This window comes from Colletotrichum costaricense, assembly GCF_030867565.1.
Source record: "Colletotrichum costaricense strain IMI 309622 chromosome Unknown Scaffold_1.1, whole genome shotgun sequence".
Classification (NCBI taxonomy): domain Eukaryota; kingdom Fungi; phylum Ascomycota; class Sordariomycetes; order Glomerellales; family Glomerellaceae; genus Colletotrichum; species Colletotrichum costaricense.
The window spans coordinates 3,767,698-3,785,163 of NW_026848230.1; the positions used below are offsets into that span (position 1 = coordinate 3,767,698).

The 17,466-nt window shown below is 56.1% G+C and overlaps 8 protein-coding genes across 8 annotated transcripts; 3 read left to right on the forward strand and 5 right to left on the reverse strand.

Moving 5' to 3' along the window:
* Positions 1 to 124: 124 nt before the first annotated feature.
* On the reverse strand, positions 125 to 1,852 carry CCOS01_01309 (carboxylesterase; the record flags this gene model as incomplete). The annotated part of the gene is made up of 1 exon (XM_060449505.1): positions 125 to 1,852. One exon carries the CDS (start codon positions 1,850 to 1,852, stop codon positions 125 to 127), a length of 1,728 nt encoding a protein of 575 aa, XP_060320943.1.
* Positions 1,853 to 3,192: 1,340 nt separating this feature from the next.
* On the forward strand, positions 3,193 to 5,237 carry CCOS01_01310 (uncharacterized protein; the record flags this gene model as incomplete). The annotated part of the gene is made up of 3 exons (XM_060449506.1): positions 3,193 to 3,334; positions 3,459 to 3,847; positions 4,338 to 5,237. The coding sequence occupies 3 exons, from the start codon at positions 3,193 to 3,195 to the stop codon at positions 5,235 to 5,237; spliced, it is 1,431 nt and encodes a 476-aa protein (XP_060320944.1).
* A 1,157-nt stretch (positions 5,238 to 6,394) lies between these two features.
* CCOS01_01311 (uncharacterized protein) lies at positions 6,395 to 7,500 on the reverse strand (the record flags this gene model as incomplete). The annotated part of the gene is made up of 2 exons (XM_060449507.1): positions 6,395 to 6,534; positions 6,588 to 7,500. The coding sequence occupies 2 exons, from the start codon at positions 7,498 to 7,500 to the stop codon at positions 6,395 to 6,397; spliced, it is 1,053 nt and encodes a 350-aa protein (XP_060320945.1).
* A 674-nt stretch (positions 7,501 to 8,174) lies between these two features.
* On the reverse strand, positions 8,175 to 9,808 carry CCOS01_01312 (ribosomal protein L24E; the record flags this gene model as incomplete). Its single annotated transcript, XM_060449508.1, has 2 exons — positions 8,175 to 9,283; positions 9,487 to 9,808. The coding sequence occupies 2 exons, from the start codon at positions 9,806 to 9,808 to the stop codon at positions 8,175 to 8,177; spliced, it is 1,431 nt and encodes a 476-aa protein (XP_060320946.1).
* A 2,115-nt stretch (positions 9,809 to 11,923) lies between these two features.
* CCOS01_01313 (uncharacterized protein) lies at positions 11,924 to 12,289 on the reverse strand (the record flags this gene model as incomplete). Its single annotated transcript, XM_060449509.1, has 1 exon — positions 11,924 to 12,289. The coding sequence occupies one exon, from the start codon at positions 12,287 to 12,289 to the stop codon at positions 11,924 to 11,926; it is 366 nt and encodes a 121-aa protein (XP_060320947.1).
* A 1,083-nt stretch (positions 12,290 to 13,372) lies between these two features.
* CCOS01_01314 (uncharacterized protein) lies at positions 13,373 to 14,001 on the reverse strand (the record flags this gene model as incomplete). Its single annotated transcript, XM_060449510.1, has 3 exons — positions 13,373 to 13,556; positions 13,642 to 13,854; positions 13,922 to 14,001. 3 exons carry the CDS (start codon positions 13,999 to 14,001, stop codon positions 13,373 to 13,375), a joined length of 477 nt encoding a protein of 158 aa, XP_060320948.1.
* On the forward strand, positions 13,789 to 14,085 carry CCOS01_01315 (uncharacterized protein; the record flags this gene model as incomplete). Its single annotated transcript, XM_060449511.1, has 1 exon — positions 13,789 to 14,085. The coding sequence occupies one exon, from the start codon at positions 13,789 to 13,791 to the stop codon at positions 14,083 to 14,085; it is 297 nt and encodes a 98-aa protein (XP_060320949.1).
* A 1,035-nt stretch (positions 14,086 to 15,120) lies between these two features.
* CCOS01_01316 (uncharacterized protein) lies at positions 15,121 to 15,318 on the forward strand (the record flags this gene model as incomplete). The annotated part of the gene is made up of 1 exon (XM_060449512.1): positions 15,121 to 15,318. One exon carries the CDS (start codon positions 15,121 to 15,123, stop codon positions 15,316 to 15,318), a length of 198 nt encoding a protein of 65 aa, XP_060320950.1.
* Positions 15,319 to 17,466: the final 2,148 nt, after the last annotated feature.

The following is a 17,466-nucleotide window of genomic DNA, read 5'->3' on the forward strand; positions in this document are numbered from 1 at the left end:
TGAATTCAAGTATCGTTCAGTAAGCTCGGGTGTTGTCCATACCGTGAGCATTTGGTGTGATCATGTATTATCTATTTTGATTGAAGATGACCGTCTTTGCTTCCACATCATCAACCCCACGACCTTACGACCAAAGCTTCCGAATCAAATACTCAACCGCCTCAGCGCGGTACGTATCCGGCTGAACATGAACCAAGTCGGTAACGTTGACATCGAACCCCATAATCTCAGGGTTCTCAACATCATACCGCGGCCACTTCACGCCCGTCGCCCCAGCATTCGCATTCGGATCCCCCTTGGCGATAAACCCAACCCACATCCGCGACATAATCTCCGCCAGCGCCTTGAACGTCTCGGGCTTCCCCTCGAACGGATTCACCGCCACCGCCGTCTCGTACCCCAACCCGTCCGTGTTGTTAAACACAAACGCAACCTCCTGGAAGTGGTTCACCCCCTCCGCGGGCGTCATACCGTTGACGAGCACGTTGAAGTTATACGAGTACACGCTCTGGTTCCCCCTCGGTCCAGCCCAGTTGCGCGCAAAGAACCGCCGGGGACCATGCTGCGCGCGATCGCCCGCAAACGCATTCACGCGCTTCCACATGGCGCCGAAATTCGCCTGCGCACCGCTCGGTCGGCCCTGCAGCGTCGCCGGCGTGCCGAGGCGCGGGATATCCGGGTACAGCGCCGAGAGCACCTCGATCGTGAGATTACCCGCCCCGCCGGAGCGGAGGTAGGCCTGCCATTGCGCCGTGGTGTTGACGCCCTTGACGCCAAACTGCGTGCCCTCGTCCGAGTTGGCGCCGATCAGCAGCGGCACGCGCGTGAACTTGCCCTCGTTGACGAGCTCGTGACGCGGCGCCTCGAGGAACTCGCCGTCGACGACGCCCGTGAAGGCCGGGTTCGTGGTCGTGGTGTTGAGCACGTCGCTCAAGGTCCAGGCCGGGACGCCACGAAGGCAGGAGAGCGTATCGGACGCTGCGGAGCAGTTTGTCTTATTGACGATGGCGTCGTAGTAATCCTGCCACGTGGCCGCAGACGAAGACGCCTCCAACTCGCCAAAGTCGGTCCCGAGACCGGTGCCGCTCTGCAGGATCGCGGCGCGATAGAGCCCTTCGTCCCGCCCCCCGTAGGCCAGCATCTGCGACGCCACGCTGCGGGAGCCGGCGCTCTCGCTCCACAAGGTAACGTGCGTCGGGTCGCCCCCGAACGCGGCAATATTCTCACGGACCCAGTGCAACGCCAGGCGCTGGTCGCGGAAGCCGAGGTTGCCCGCGCCCTCGGCCTTGATCTCGTCGCTCCACAAAAAGCCCCAGGCGTGGAGGCGGTAGTTGATGCTAGCGGCGACAAAGGGGGAGCCCATGCGGACTCCCTGCTCGACGATGAAGGAGAGGTTGTAGCGCGGGTCGGCGCTGCCGCCGTTGGTGAGGCCGCCTCCGTGGATCCAGACCGCGACAGGGAGCTTTGCGTCCGCGGCGACGCCGTGAGGCCGGACGACGTTGATGGTTAGACAGTCTTCTGATACGTGGTTGCCGAGGACCCAGGTGTCGCTTCCGTAGCCGAAGCAGAGCGGGGAGTACTCCGTCGCGTTGCGCGTGCCGTCCCAGGAGGAGTTCAGGGGTTGCGGGACGCGGAAGCGGAGGTTGTCGACGGGGGGTTGGGCGTACGGCATGCCGAGGAAGAGGTCCTGGTCATGGGGCTCGTTGTAGACGCCATAGTAGGAGCCGTTCTTGAGGTCGACGGTGGGGACGGTGCCGGTGGTGGTGTTTGCCGGGACGGCCTGTCTCGGTACCAGGGCGGACACCGTGGCGCAGGCCGTGGAGAGGGTGGCGAGCAGGTTGAGTCGGGTCATGTTGTCGTCGTCCGGGAGCTAAGCTGTGGTGACCGACGATGTCTTGACGAGCATACGCTGCAGCTGTCGTCCCGTCAGGTCACCAAGGAGCAGGGCAGCTCTCGGCCTTTATGTACTTGAGCCATGGACTGCGGGACCGGGAGAAGGTCGGACATTGGACCTCTGCTTTGTTCTCCATGCTGCGAGATGAAGTCCACCATGGCTCGACCCCTCGAGGACGATGATCCCGGCGTCATGCCACGAGACCAGTGCCGGCCGGGGGTGGCAGGGGATGGCCTCCAGGCTAGTGTAGTGGACTACGTCACTTTGTCAAGAGAAAGACGAAGTCCGAAGCGGTCGTTTACCGTGGTATTGAAGCTGTGAATGCCAAGGCCCGTGGTCGGTAAGGTCAAGAAGAAAAAAATCAGTAGCTTATTTGTCGTTGATGGGTACAGAGTAACATGGCATGACAGGTCCGATCCAATGGGCTGGGTTGGCCTACCCCGCAGACGCAAACGCTCCGCAAGAATCGGCCCTACCCTGGCACTTGGGGAGCATTGTGGAGGGATTTGGGGTTGGGTGGTGTGGGGGAGAATTAGAGAAGTTTTGACAAGACTCGTGAGGAATGGTTCAGGATGTTGGGTGCGGTCAACTCCCGAGGGGACCATGGATACCAGACGAACGGGTTGCGATGCCGGGACGGTGTTTGGCTTTGTTTAACATTCGAGTTCCGAGTCGCCCATTTCCACATGCCGAACATTCAGAAGTCGCGTTGTGATGCTGTGTAATTCTACATTGAGGGAACACTCTGCTGGTGGCTCGATTCACTAGGCTAAAGTCCAGCAAAATCGATTCTGATGAATAGTCTTGTCAGTGCTGGCTTGGCTCCTCGAGTCAAGTCTATCAAGACTTTGAGCCGAAGAAGTACTCGACTAAGCTATCTACCTAGGGTATGCATAGCCTAGGTGCCAGGCTGGAGCCACAGCATTTCTCCGCGTTTCTCCGCCTCCTCGTCGTGGAGAATCCGGCAGTCAAATTTGGCCCCCGACGTCCCGACAGATTGGCTCTAGTTGGCGACCAAAAGGGACAGTTGCTGACTTGGGGTTAATGGGCAACTTCTATTTCAACAACTGTTCTTAGTAAATTGATCATTGGGTATTAGTCTTACTCTTCTAGAATGTAGACTAAGGAAAATAGAAATTCGTAATGGAAGAAACCAAACTTGGTCGGCTCGTCGGGTCGGCTAACACCAAACCCCGTACTGTGTCATTCACCGTTGATTTGATCTAATTACACCGTTCCGATACACACCGAGAAAAGCGGGACCCAGGCACTCACCGAACCAAAAAACCAACGACGTCATGCCGTCCGCTCCGAGACCACGGCCCCGAAAACTCGGCACCAGTGCTGACGACAAGGGGGTCCGAATCTCGAATCCTTCCGGCCACCATTCAACGTCCTCCCACTCCGACCCAGTCACAACGGAAAATCCTAATCTTCAACGTCCGGTAGACCCTTGAATTCCCAGGCCTCAGACCGATCTCGACTGTATTACAAATCTCAAATCCCGAACCTCTGTAAATCTCTCATTCCTCACCTCTGAACCCCTCACTCACAACAATCACAGAACAAAACATCGCACTCTCACCTCATTCATCACCCACAATCCAATCATCCACACCCACCTCCCCAAGAGGAAACCCTCTCCAAAAAAAAAAAATAATGCCTCCAAAAACCCCCAAGCCAAACGGCACCTTCACCTACTGCGTCGGCTCCAACCCGCCCTTCACCCCCGAAGAATACGCAAGCGACCCGACCCGCCGCCAGCGCGCCCTCGACCACCTGGCCAAGAACGACCTCTACGCCGCCGCCGTCGTCACCTTCAACCTCCCCGAGCGCGACACCTACGTCTACCACGCCATGACGGCCGTCCGCCTCGCCGAGGTCCAGCGCGTCGTCAGCATGGGCGGCGTCAACGGGTTGCATGCGTGGTATCGCGACGAGGAGGGGAAGCCGGTATGTTTGAGCGGTCTCTGTTGTCGATTGTCTTTTATGCTCTGCATATTTCCTTACTTTCCCTACTTCAAGATATCAGAATCCTCTTATATCAGCTCGGTCTTCTCGTATACACACTCCCATCCCCCCCCCCCCCCTTTCCGTACCAGGCGACGCCCCACCTCGCCCTCCTCTCCGCCACCCCCATGCCTCTCATCCCGCCCCCCGCCACCCCCCCCCCCCCCCCCCCCCTTATCCCGCTTCCCACAGGTCTCTCCCCTATCCCCCAACCTCCTTATGCCACCCATCATGTAGTGCTCGGCCATCACTCCTTCTTACATTCATCTTAACCCTCACCCCCCAATTTTCCCTCTCAACCCCCCCCCCCCCCTTCTCCTTATCACCAGTCTCCATGAGCCTCCACCACCAGCCCCCCCTCTCCCTCATCATCAGCCATCACCAACCCTCTCCTCCCACCCCATATAGAACATCAGAAGACTAACATCACCAGCTCGACCCCCCACCCCAAGCAGACATCCAATCCTACATCCAAATCTTCTCCCCAAAAACCTCAACCCCACAAGCCCTCAAATCCCACCTCGCAAACGCCAAAAAGTCCTCCCTCCGCTTCCTCTCCGCCTCCCACCTCCTCGCGCACCGCTACATCCACCCGTCCCTCCCGCACCTCGCCGCCATCCCCAAGTGCAAAAACCCAACCGCGTCCCTCCCCCCAAACCCCTCCCTCGACTTCTGGTCCTGGTCCGCCCTCTCCCTCCAATACCTCGGCCCCCTCCCCAACCTCCCCCTCCGATCCCACCACGTCCTCCCGATCCTAATGCACCACTTCGGCTGCGCCACGCCCTCCCACGAAGCCCTCTCCGTCCTCCGCCTCCTCGCCGGCCCCCGGCCCATAGCGGACATCGGCTCCGGCAACGGCTACTGGACGCACATGCTCCGCCTCTACAACCTCACAGTCTACCCCGTCGACAACCTCCAATCGGAGTGGCGCACGAACTGGGTCGCCGACACCATCCCCTCCGACGGCGTCTCGTTCCTCAAGTCCCGCGCGGGGGGGAGGGACATGGTGATGCTGCTGGTCTACCCCGTCGTGGGCGGCTCCGTGGCGGGCGGCGCGGAGGGGGGTTTCACGCGCGGGCTGGTGGAGGCCTACGAGGGCGACACCATCGCCGTCGTGGGCACGCAGAACGGGAACGGGTATACCGGCTTCCGGGGGATGACGATGGCGGAGTACATGGCGAAAGAACAGCCCGAGTGGGTGAGGGTCGTGCAGATTCCGCTGCCGAGTTTCGCGGGGAAAGACGAGGCGTTGTTTGTTTTCCAGAGGGGGGAGAGGGCGCCGCCTAGGGACGAGGCATTGAAAAAGGAGGACGAGGGGGTTAAGGATGCGTAGGTGTAGGGTAATGAGAGAGTACCCGATAGTCACTTTGACATCTCATACCAACATCATTCACAGTAGACAGTAGAGAGACGGTAAACCGAAAGAAGTGATTCTTAACTACCAAAATTCTATAATTGCCTTTCATTCCCATTGCCCTCCGAGATAAAAACAGTCCAAATGAAAACACACCATCCACGAAGAAAATTCCTCATCATCCGACTTTGTGCCATCCGCACTTCCCAAAAATGCCCGCCGGGAAACAAGCATATCCTTACCAGCAAGTACGCTCTCCGACGCCTCTCAGCATCGGGAAAAGAACAAACAAGACGAGGAAAAAATCGAACCGTGGAAAAGGAAGAAAGCGGTAAGCGAAACCCCCCTCTACCTTGGAAAGAGAAAAAAAAAATGTACCGAGAAGTAGGAGAGAGGCAGTCGAAAAAGCGTCGCAGACTCCATTCCACTCCATCCGCCTTTCATACTCAGAAATGATCAACAGACTGACAAAAATCAACGGACTGATGCCTCATGAGAAGGAAAAAAAAAAAGAGTAGAAAGCCTCCTCATGTCTTGTCGTAGGGGTCCAAGGCGTCGTAGCAAAGCCCGTATACTCTTCGCTGTGTCAAGGAACGGAAATTTTTTGCGTGACAAGATGCTTCTTTTTCTGACCAAAACAGCGTCCTCCCACCCCTTCAGGAAAAGTAAAAGAAAATCGGTCATCCATCGTAGAAAAGAAGAAAAGTTTTGTTTTTTGTCATCGTCAAGTCGTCAACCTAGGAAATCCATCTACCCTCTTTTGCAAGTAGGGTGTTACTTTTTACGTCATTTCCTGGTCCTAGCCTCTCTTTTATAAACTTGTCGTAGTGTCGGGCACGTTATGATACAAAATGGGCACCCTTTTTTTGTTGCGTGTAGCTGTGTGCGGTGTGCGATGTGTGTGTGGTCGTGAGACGTCGGTATTAACAATGCGCGAAAACGAGGTTGAAAGGCACTGGAAACGTTTTGACGGGCGGGCATGGTGACTTTCGCTTTGATGATGCTGAATGTTGGGGTCCATGGCGAAAAAAAGAATGCAGTTATGTGCGTAGTGAGAAACCCACAATAGTAAACGTATAGTCGCGAGGTCGAGTAGATGAGTAAATGCTTTTTACGAGTCCAACATCGAAAGACGTTTACTCATCAGCCTCTCCCTTTCTCATTCTCTCGTTCCACTTCCGCTTGCCGACACGCGTCTCAAAGTGAGGAACGAGCGTCTTGACATCCTGCATGATGGATTCAATGGCAGTACGGGTCTTGTTGCGGTAGCAGTCCACTATAACTCATGTCAGCTCGATCTCTGTTTCGTACTCAACACGGAAAACTTACGAGCTCTCTGGAGGAAGACTGTCCGTCCCGCAAAGACTCTGCTCTGCAGCCAGGCCATGCGGTATCCGAGGTCGTTGAGTCGGACCTCCTTGCCTCGGACACTCTTCCTCATGCGGGGAATGGCGACCTCGCCTTCGGTGTTCTCGCCAATCGGAACCTTGACCATGGACTTGCTGTTTCCACGGCCTCGGCGGGAGCTACGGCCCTCAGTGTCTTCAACACCATCGTCCTCCTCATCGGCATCCTCCTGGAAGAACTTGGTGCCGGTGGCAGACGGCGGGGGGCTCTGCATCTCGCGTGGGAAGTACGACCGCGGGAAGACGGAAGCGCCCTTGCGGAAGGAGTCGGGAATTTCCTTGGTATCGACACCGTCGAGCGTGACTCTAACACGCAGACGCGAACCGCGGACATTGTCCTCGACGAGAATGAACTTACGCTTCTTGGCCTCGGGGATGTTAGGGAACAAATCCTCGGGCTCGCCGTTGTCGCTGCGGCTGTGGCGACGGGCAGAAATGGCGCCGGCGTGGGAGCTGCTGCCCATGTGCGGCATCGAGCCGGAGCTGGATGCCGGGTAGCCTCCGTGACCGCCGTAGCTTCCGGAAAAGACCTGCGACTGTCTGACGTCGCCGCCCTCCTGGCCAGCGGGGGCCTGGTGGTGGTGATGGTGTTCGTCCATGTATTCGCCATCGCCTATTTCAAGACAGCAAATGTCAGTCAACGTTACAATGAAGAAAGATTGGAAACTGGTTTCGGGAGGACGTATGCAGACGAGCGGAGTGTGGGAGGGGTAAACATGTTTGATCGACAACCCTGACAACACAAGCCAACGGCAACGCGAAACGCTCAAGACGACAAAGGGAGGATCGGGATGGGTTTGTTGCTTTTTTTCCCCCTGGAGGTACAAGAGTGGCATAAGAGTAGGTCTTTGGGACAGGCAGGACGATTTTCTCTTTTACGAGAACAAAAGCCCCCCTCTTTCATCCAAAGCCATGCTATTGGGACGCAGAAGGATTGGGGATGGAATGCCAAAAACGCTAAGCAATGCGACTTTTTGCCGATGACTCTTCTAAGAGGCATCGCATCTTGTTGCCCGACAAACTCGGGTCAGGTGACTAACGACAGCAACAGCAGCAACTGCGTGCAGCGCAACTATGGTAATGTACAGATCTGTGCCGTAGAGAAAAGGAAATCCCTCTCGACCCGCGGCGAGCTTTGCTGTATCGTGGTGGCAAGTTGCTTTGATGCGGCCGAAAAAGCCCGGCGCTATACAACAGGAGGAGCGCAAGGAAAATGACAAAAAAGTGCAACGAACCCATTCCCGAGACGTCTGACCAACTAGCAGAGTAATAATGTAATAAAGGCACAGAGGTAAAAAATTTGTATGTGTTTGGTGGTGATGAAGCTCGTGTCCGCTCTAGGATCACGGCCGACAAGACTTGGTGATGATGAAAAGGGGGGAAAGGTATCACATAATCAACGATCTTTGGGGGTTGTGCCGGGCAGTGGTGTGTATGTGCGATGCAACGACAATCAACAACAAACAACGACTGGGCTCGCAAACGCTGCAGATGCGGAGGGCTTCTTTAATCACATCTGGTGAAACATACCGACTTCATCCCCTCCACCCGGAGCGTTGGTGTGCGGCATATGACCCATGTTCATTCCAGGCATCTTGGCTGATGCACCCGCGGGGCCCATGCCACCAGCACCTTGAGCCATCCCTGGCGGACTGGGGCCGCCCATGTGAGCAGGGTGAGGGCCGCCCTGAACCGATTTCCGGGTGTTCATCTTGGCCATTCGGCGCACTCTTCGGCTTCGGAGCCGGGGGTCTTGGTTGCTGTTGCGCCAGCTGTCCACGGCGCGCTGGATAAGACCTCTCTTGCCGCGCAGAGGAGGGTTCAGCTGAGCAAGAGCCCATCCGACCGTGTTGCACTCGGTCTCGTATACTTGGCGGTTGCCTCGGTATTGGTCCTTGGGGCAACAGGCTCTGGGGTAAACGCAGTTCTCCGTCTTGAATTCGGCCGAGAGCTCGTCCGTGTTGACCGACTCAACATCGCAGCGGATGGTGTACTCCATCTTGACACGGTCGCGAGAGTACTCAAACGCGATCCATTGAACACCGTTCTGGTCTTGTCTTACAACCAAGGGCGTAGTGGCCGGAATGGGTCCAGGCGCCGCATTGGGGTTGACACCGCCAGGAGTCGATCCTGTGGGGGTGTTGAGAGCAGCGCCGTTCTGAGGGTGCTGCTGGTGTTGCATGGGAGTCGTCTGAGGCTTCTGGAGCTGCAGCGGCACCTGGGGCTCCGTCTTCATCTGGCCGCGGGGGCTGTTGGTCATCTGGGCCTGGTGTTGTTGCGCCTGGTGCTGGGGCATGTGTTGCTGCTGCTGCTGGGACTGCGCAGACATCATCATGTTGGGCTGCGAAGACATGGACTGGTGGGTCTGGGCCTGGTGTTGCGCGTAGGGAGACTGTTGGGGTTGCGCCTGCATCGACGGGTAGTGGGCTTGCGGCGTCTGGTAGTACATGTGCTGCTGGAGAGGTTGAGACGGCGGCTGGCCGTAGATGCTTCTGTGCTGGTCATGTTGGGAAGGCGAGGCTACCGACGCGGGCGAGTTCGACTGCGGTGTGTGGTAGGACATGGGAGGGTAAGGTGGTCTCGGCATTTGAGCGGCGGCCATCATGTCGGATTGGTCTGCTATTCAGTGGTCAACGGTTGTGAACTTTTGAAGCTGTCGAGAGAGAGTAAGTTGTCGCGCGAGAAGAGAAAAGGCAGCAAAAGACGCGTCTTTTTCTCAGTGTCTGGCGCGTCTTTTGGGCGCGTCTCTCTTGTGACAGGCGCAGACACATACACACACGCAGAGCAAGGTAAGGATAGCAAAGGAAAGAAGGAAAACTCACCAGCGGATGTGTATCCGCTTGTCGCGCCTGGGGTGCTGTAGGGACTCGGATGCGCGTAGTAGGGAAGGCCGTCCTGGGAGTGCTGCTGCTGGGCGTTGGAGGGCTGGCTCTGCTGCTGCTGGTAGGCGGGAGCAATTGGGTGTCCGGCGGAGGCGTAGGAGGGATGCTGCTGCGACTGGGCCTGGGGATGATGCTGTTGATGAACAACGCTCGAGGGTCGAGGATGTTGCTGGTGCTGCTGCAGATGTTGCTGCTGCTGCTGTGTAGGTGCGTGACCCTGGGGCTGATGGTGGGGGTGATGCTGCATAGAGAAAAGACCCATTAGTCCCTCGTCCAAGAAACGCTTCGACGTATTAAGTTGACTGGTGACAAGCAAGAAGGAGGAAAAAACAAAGTGAGGCAAGGCAAGGCGCGGCGCGTCTGTATTTTTATTTTTTGCACCTTGACACTGTCAGGGGACTGGGGGCATCCAGGTGCAGGCAGGTGCGTGTGGTGAGAAGTGGTTCCTTGCTGCCCCTGGGAGTCCTGGGAGTCGACGAGGGTCAGGCGGGTGAGGCGTGCTAGACCCAGTTCGGGACCCCTTTCTGATAAAAGAAAATGTGGATATTCTTTTGGGGAAAAGAAGAGGAGCAAGGCAAGGCAGGCAAGGTACGAATAGACAAGCAGCAGGATGGATGGATGGATGGGCTCCAGACCAGATGCAAGGTCGCCGTACTACGGCGCCGGCAGATCGGAGAAGCGAGGGCAGGGGATAGACACACACACATACACTAACATACACACCACAGAGAGTGCGAGTGAGCTGCCAGTGGAATTGTGTACAAGCTGGGTAAGGATGATCTGGGAACAAGATGGGAGGGGCGGATTTTTTTGGTTTACCCCTGAATAACTACCCAAGCAAAGTAGCGAGCTTCGGGTAAAGAGAGAGAATGGGCAGGTACTGCGACGAGGATACTCGGAAGCGGAACCCGAGTGGTTTCGAGAATGCGATGGCCTGGCTCTGGCAGATTTGCGCGACTGGGGCAGAGAGACGAAAAGTTGAAGGATGGAGAATGAGTGGGAGAGGTATACGGAGAAGCGGTACGAGTAGGTGAAGAAAGAGTAGTGGTGTAGAGTGTAGATGAAGTACTCGAAAGAGTAACAAGAGGGTTCTTCTCCTTCGACTTAGACTGCGGTCCTGGTTCCTACTGCGGGTTCTTCCCAAGCTTGGTTTGGAGACGCGACCGGAAGGCCAGAAGGCAGAAAGAGACGATGGATGGTGCAATGAGATGACAAGGGAGTATGAAGGACGGAGGAGAGATGGCGATCGGAGCGAGGGTGCAGCAGGAATATGGGCAGCTGAGGGGATTGGGCGAGTGAGGGTACAAGAGAGGAACAGGGTAGCTATTTGAACATTGGAGCAGGGTAGGATCCAAAGTGGGTAATTATGATGGGGAGTGATATGTCTGGGAATCGGGGAGGATGGGATGGGCAGCAAAGGAAGAGGCAGGGGACGAGACAGGAGGCGTCCGTCTTGGTACGAGAGCTGTTTTCTTTTCCTCTCTCTCACTCGCGCAGAGTGAGTATGAGAGAGAGAGAGAGAGAGAGAGAGAGAGAGAAATCCTCTTCACTCTACCGTCTCACACCTCGCACTTGCTGCTCCCGCTCTCACTTGTAAGGCAGCAGCAATGTGAAGAGAAGCGACAATAGAGGATCCAGGACCAGACAGACAGGCAGACGTACACACGATCAGCCAGCCAGCCCGCAGCAGCCCAACCGGGGGTGAAAGCAAAAATGGGAACGCAATAGCCAGAGCCAGACCAAAAGCAGACGATACAGGAAAGCAGAGTGTCAGGGGGGCGCAGACGCGGTGGAGCTTGATACGGCACCGGTGCGGCTTCTTGTTCGGGGTAGAGAGAAAGTGCAATGTAAGGTAATACAAGGGGGGGCGATATAATGGCACGGTACCTCGAGACCTTGGACCCGATGCGAGGTTACGGCACGACGAAAGTCGAGATATCGACGGAGATGGCGATGTCGACGGCAATGCCCTTGTAAGCGCGCTACCAAAGCCGTGGGGCAAATTGGAGGCGAGACGACGAGGGCATACCATAGTATGCGCTTGTACACACACCTCTAGCCAGGCCCAGGGTCGGGAGGATATATCCGTGTATATCTCGACGTCAGAGAAGAGATGTGTGTAGGTGTATGTAATAGGGAATGCGGTTGAAGGAAAGACAGCGCCAGAACATACTCAACAAATGATATGCGCCACCCAAGCAACGACGTGCGAAAGTGTGTGAGAGGTAAGGTGAAGAAGCAGGAGGCAGAATACGATAAAGCAAGAAAGCAGGCAATAGCAGCAGCAATAGACAGCAAATGCAAAACAGAGCAATAAAAAATTGTCAGGGTTTTGAACGTACGTGCGCGCGCGTGTGAATTCGCCTTCGGGTCTTTGCTACTCGGTAACTTGTGCAGGAAAGGACAAGAGGCAAAGTCGTTTACTAGTAACGGCGGCGGCGTCGTCGGCGGCGGGAGGTAGAGAGGTAGGTAGAGAGAAAGAAGAGAGAGAGATAAAAGTGCACCAATGAGTGAAATCTTTTCGGTTTGGGCGTACGCAAGTAGTAGTCCCATACAAGAGAGAGCAAGACTGAGAGAGAGAGAGAGAGAGAGCTTCTCGATGCTTTTCTTGCTGCGACTTGCAGAGAGGTCCCAGAGCAAGAGCAGAAGCTGCGCGTGGGAGGACGGACAGGGGATAATAACGACCGGGGAGGGCGTGGGTGTTGGGAGGAGAAGGAGGATTGGCGGTGGTGGTGGTGGGCATGGACGAGGGCAAGGAAGATGAGGAAAGGACGCAGAAGACGTGAAGATGGGACAAGAGGGGCTGGTGTCGTTGTGAGAGAGAGAAAAAAAAAAAGGCAAGGTAGGGGCGTGAGGGTATCATGGTGAGCCTTACTTTGCGACTGCCTCCTCTCTCTCTGTCTCCAAGTTCCAACGTGCGTGGAAAAGAGCCGGGAGAGAGGAGAGAGAGTCAGAGACAAGGTGAAGGCGAGGTGTACATGACCTTACGCAGTCAGGTAGGTAGGTACTGGGTAGTGTTGGAGAGGAAGGAAAGGGGGCGTGTGCGCAGTACGGCAGACAGGCGGGATTTGCTCTGGGTGTGTGGTGTTGGTGTTGGTGTTGGTGTGTGAAGGTGTGGTACGTACTGGGAAAAGAATAAGAAGGGAAAAAAAAAAAAGAAAAGAGGAAAAAAAAAGGTGCAGGTGGGGTGTGAATAGATACAGGGGCGTGCGAGTGCTGAATAGGGTGTATGGGACAGCGCATGGAAGAAACGTGACAGGGGTCTCTTGCATTGTAGATTAAATGGCCAATGGCGGCACGCGCTTGCAGGGCCGAGCAGGGTCAACTACCCAATCAGGCATCTCTCATCCGGGGCTAGCCAGCAGACCAGCATACTACCGGGATGCCGCCGCGGGCCCTCAATCTTGCTCTCTCTCTCTCTCTCTCTGCCACTCTCTCTCAAGTCTCTCTTTTTCTCGTGTGTACCGCAGTACTTTCTCTCTCTCTCTTGTGTGATGATTTTTCACTCATCTCTCATCTCTTTCTCAGAGGACCATAGTCTCTCATCCACTAGGGCGACAGACCGCAACTGTGAAAAACACGACTCCAGAAGCATGGCGTCTGCAACTTTGCTTGCTTGGCCCCCCTGGTCGTACCTTTTTTCCAGCCACCGACCCCCAAAAAAGAGGCTTCCCACTTTCAATTCCCGGGTTCCCTCCTCACCCTGTCCTCACCCCCGGTCCTGGCAACATCTTGCACTTGTTTGGCGCAAGGCGGTGTGGGAACCCATGAGGCGGAGACAGTCTGTGTGTGAGAGAAAGAGAGACGAGGGAAGAGAAGTAGGTAACTAAGTACTCTCTGTAACGGCCCTGGGAAAATATGCCTGCGGAGACCCGGCTGGTGTGGGAGCCCTGGCACAGCACTCACTCCCGCGCTGTCGTTGGCATGTTCCCCCCGCGTTTGCTGCTTGACCGTTCCTGGCCTCCTGGTCCGGCTTCCAATGCCTGCTGCTGCTAATGCGCTGCTGGCATCTAGAATGGAGTGAGGTGGTGGGCATATGGGCATGGCACTCGCACTGGCACTTGAGACCTTGCCGCTGGCCCATGTATCACCCACGTCCCAGGCACAACCAGGAACCCGGAGCTCTGCTTGCCCAGCACTGCGGGAGCGCCGTACTCAGTACTCGCTGCAACAGGCGCCTGACAAGCCTGCTCCGAGGTCATCGATACGTTCGTTTCGTCCCCCAAAACCAGCTCAGAGAAGATGACGGGGGACGCGTTCTGGCTGTCTTCACCCTCGTCGTTCAACGTTGGTTTGGACTCTCCACAACTAGCGGCAGCACAAGTCACCCTCGCCGCCCTTGCCCCCTGGTGGGAACAATGGCAAACGATTGTACGGAGTACTGTGGTCTGCAGGCCTTTTGCCCATCTTCTCCTCCTTGCCGGCGCGCGGGTCGAAACAAGAACAACCGGCCATGACAGACGTTGCCTCTCTTGCCAATCATCCACCAGATTCCCGATTTCCGCCCCCTATCAATGCGCAATCGATGGGGGAGAGTGAACTCAGAACTCGCGCAGATGTTCCCTCCAACAGCAGCCGATTCCGAATCATTCTGGCAAACGAACAGAGTGATGAATGCATCGGCTAGGTCAGCACCGACCCCCATTGCCCCCCCCCCCCCCCCCCCCCCCCCCCCCCCCCCCCCCCCCCCCGGCACCCCCCACCGCCCCCACCCCCCCGCCCCGGCCCCCCCGCGCGCAGAGAGGAAGGGAAGAGGGGAGATGAAGACCCCCCCCCCCCCACCCGCCCCCACCCCCCCCCCCCCCCAATTGCTCAGCCACCCGTCATTGGGGAAAGCTGATGGCAGCCCCCACCAAGAACGTGTGTCGCAGAGCAAAAGAGAGAGAGGGAGATAGAGGATGAGTGCACCCCACCCGGACGCCTCCAGATCTCCACAATCGTCACCTCATCTTCATCTTGCTTTTGCCAGGGAAAGGCCCGTCAGAGCAGTACACCACTACGAATACCTCGACTCGAGTGTGGTTGCCGTACATCCACAGACAGAGCTCATCACCTAGAATGAGCTCTTCCTTCAGCCGATTTCTTTCGGCTAGCTTGTGGAATCTCTTTTCTTTTTCTCCTCGCTCTGACGTGTACATTATGACAAGAAGGAGCTCGTGACACTCCCGTCTTCAAAGTCCACGTGAGTGGGTAGGTAGGTAGTCGGGAAAACGGGCCCAAGGAAGAGGACAGTAACGAGGGGGAGGCGCACAAAGTACACGCTTTCTTTCGCGCGCGTCCCATAGCGTAGCTCAACCTCACTAAGGCTTAAAAAGCTGAAAGGTCGGTACCCGTTGTGCTCGAGACAACACTAGGCATCTAGACAGGCCCGGGAAGCCGTTGGCCGCCGTTTTGCCCTGCGTGGTGTCCCTCATTTCCAACGAACCAGCCACCTCTTGGCTTGGTGCCTGCGCCATCGATTCTCGCCTTGTCACCACCACCTCCATTCAGCGTGAGAGGGAAGACGACGAACAACATGAGGAAACATACTGATACAGACAGACAACGCAAATCCAAAAGCCAGCAACAAGAGGAATGTCGCGATTGCTGCGGCTCGCAAGGGGTGCGCGCCAGAGAGGCAACAGGCTGCACCTCCGCGTGAGACCCCGGTCAACGGCGCGCGAAGACTCGACCGTACTCCGTAGAGGGCAGAACCACGAACGTGTCTCTGGGAGCTTTCCCAAGGTATCCAATGTTCACCCAGCCTCCCGGAGCTTGAACCAGGTTGGGTAGCACTCACCCTGCCCTGCCCTGCCCAACCCCGGCTGGTTTGGTCTGGCTGCCCACGCCTGTCCCCTCACCCTCTCTCCAACTTTCCTCTCCCCCAACTTCGACGAGCGAAAATGAAAATTCAAGATAAAATAAAATCAAAGTGGTGCAAAAGGGAATAGCGTCGTAGTACATTGGTCGGGAGGTCCCACTCATGCAAATGGAGCCTGCGACGGCCCCGGTCATTGGTGAAACAGGAGCCACCCTGCCAATCTCACAGACTTTTTGGATTCCTGACCTGGTCAAGCTTGCGACAGCGTTGCCATCTTCTGGAAGCCACGGGAATCCCAGGAAACTCATCTTGCCGACGCCAACTGTGCGCGTAGCTCAAACCCTATCCATGTTTGACCTCTTCTGCAACTCCCGCTTGAGAGCTTCAGTCGAGGTCCGTGGGGACCGCCTGTCACGACTCGCCGTCCAAGCATGTAGCCGAGTGACGAGTCTTCCGGCAGCTAGGGCCAGCAAGCGTTCAAGCTGAGGCAGACACCCTTATGCGCGACCAACGAACTTGAGTAATTGAAATGGGGACAAGGGGGAAAGCACAGGAGAACGACTTCTTTCGGTAACATGACGACCAAACGGAAAGGTTTGTAGAATAATGGAAAAGGCGTGACTTACGTGATCAGGCTCCTGCTTGTAGCCACCCGAGGGCTGCCTGTTCTGCGCCATGGCTCTGACAGTCATGAGTTGATATTGATGTTTCTGTGCGTCTTGGTTAGCCATCTGTCATCTGTAGCTAATGAACCTTGAACCAGGCTCTTCCAGGCCTCCCTGGAATCAGAACAGACTCCAATTCATCCCAACGGGGATGTTCGATGTCCCTTACCAGCCAGGCTGGCATGAGGTGAGATCGCCGAGAGATGGCCCATCCTGATGCCCAACCTTCGCTGAATTCCCCGCACCTCTTGGTGCAAGGTTTTTCCATCAAGTCATCACGGCTGATGGACGCGTGGGCAAGGAAACAGGAATATCCGTGGCAAGAAAGGGAGGTTGGCCAGCGCTTTGCTGGCAAGAAATCGACTGGGAGATGCCTGTTGTTCGCGTACGTACTCACTTTTTTTTGTGCTTAGGTAGACTGGTCTAAATGTCGCGATCGCTGCGTTCCGTGTACTTCAGTTCGTTGCTGGTGCGGGCGTAAGTTGAGCAAAGATTGAACCCGTGATCTTGGGCAGGTGTGTCCGAGGTTGGCGGCGTTGTGAAACAAAGATATCCCAGCTTGCTGCAAATCGACTCAAGTCAGCATCTTAAGTGTTTTGTTTTCCCAACTTTGATCGGAGCAAATTCATGCGACCGCGTCAAGAACACGCGACCGGGTCCCAAGAGGGCCCCAATAAAATGGTGACCCTCCCCCCCTGACGGCAATCACACAAGGAGAGAGGCCCAAGGGGGATGCGATGAGTCGTGCAGGCCATGTTCATGCGCAGACTGCAACATGGGACGTTACCGAAATTGAAACAAAGACGCGCTTGGGCGTAGTGTAAGCCCCATACGGATAGGCGCCGAACAGCAACGCCTTCAGATGATGCATCTCGAAATGCAATTTCGGAGCCCATCGGAAATACGACTATTCGTAAAGGCTGAACAAGATTCGACACGCGGCGGGGAGCACGGGAAGCAAAGAAAAGACGGAGATTAAAGACGAAAAATCACGAACCTTTTGGATGGAGAGTTGGACGTGTTGGAAACGCGTTGACGAGCAATGACGGGGGAGTGTCTGCGCCTGTATCTGGATAAGGCTGGCTGAACGAGGGTTACAAGTGGATTCTGATGGTTCTGCAGCGTCTGCTTATAGTGTGTGAGTGTGTGTGTGCGAGTATAAGTGTGCGTATGTGAGTGTCTGTGTGTGTGTGTGTGTGTGTGTGTGTGTGTGTGTAGTGTACACTTGTGCAGGGGAGGGCAACCCAGTAATGCACGGAATTTGAGGCTGGCGCTGCGTGGGTGTCCTGACCTGGAACGAATGCGGGAGAAGAAGGCTCTGACAGCGGGCTCCCGAGGAAGAAGTCGATGGTTCTTCTAGTCCTTCTGACGGTAGGTAGCGTATCCGTAGGAGGGCTTGATTAGTGTGTCTGCTTCCCTGCTCAAATGGAGCTATGCCTCAACGCTGGCTCGGTC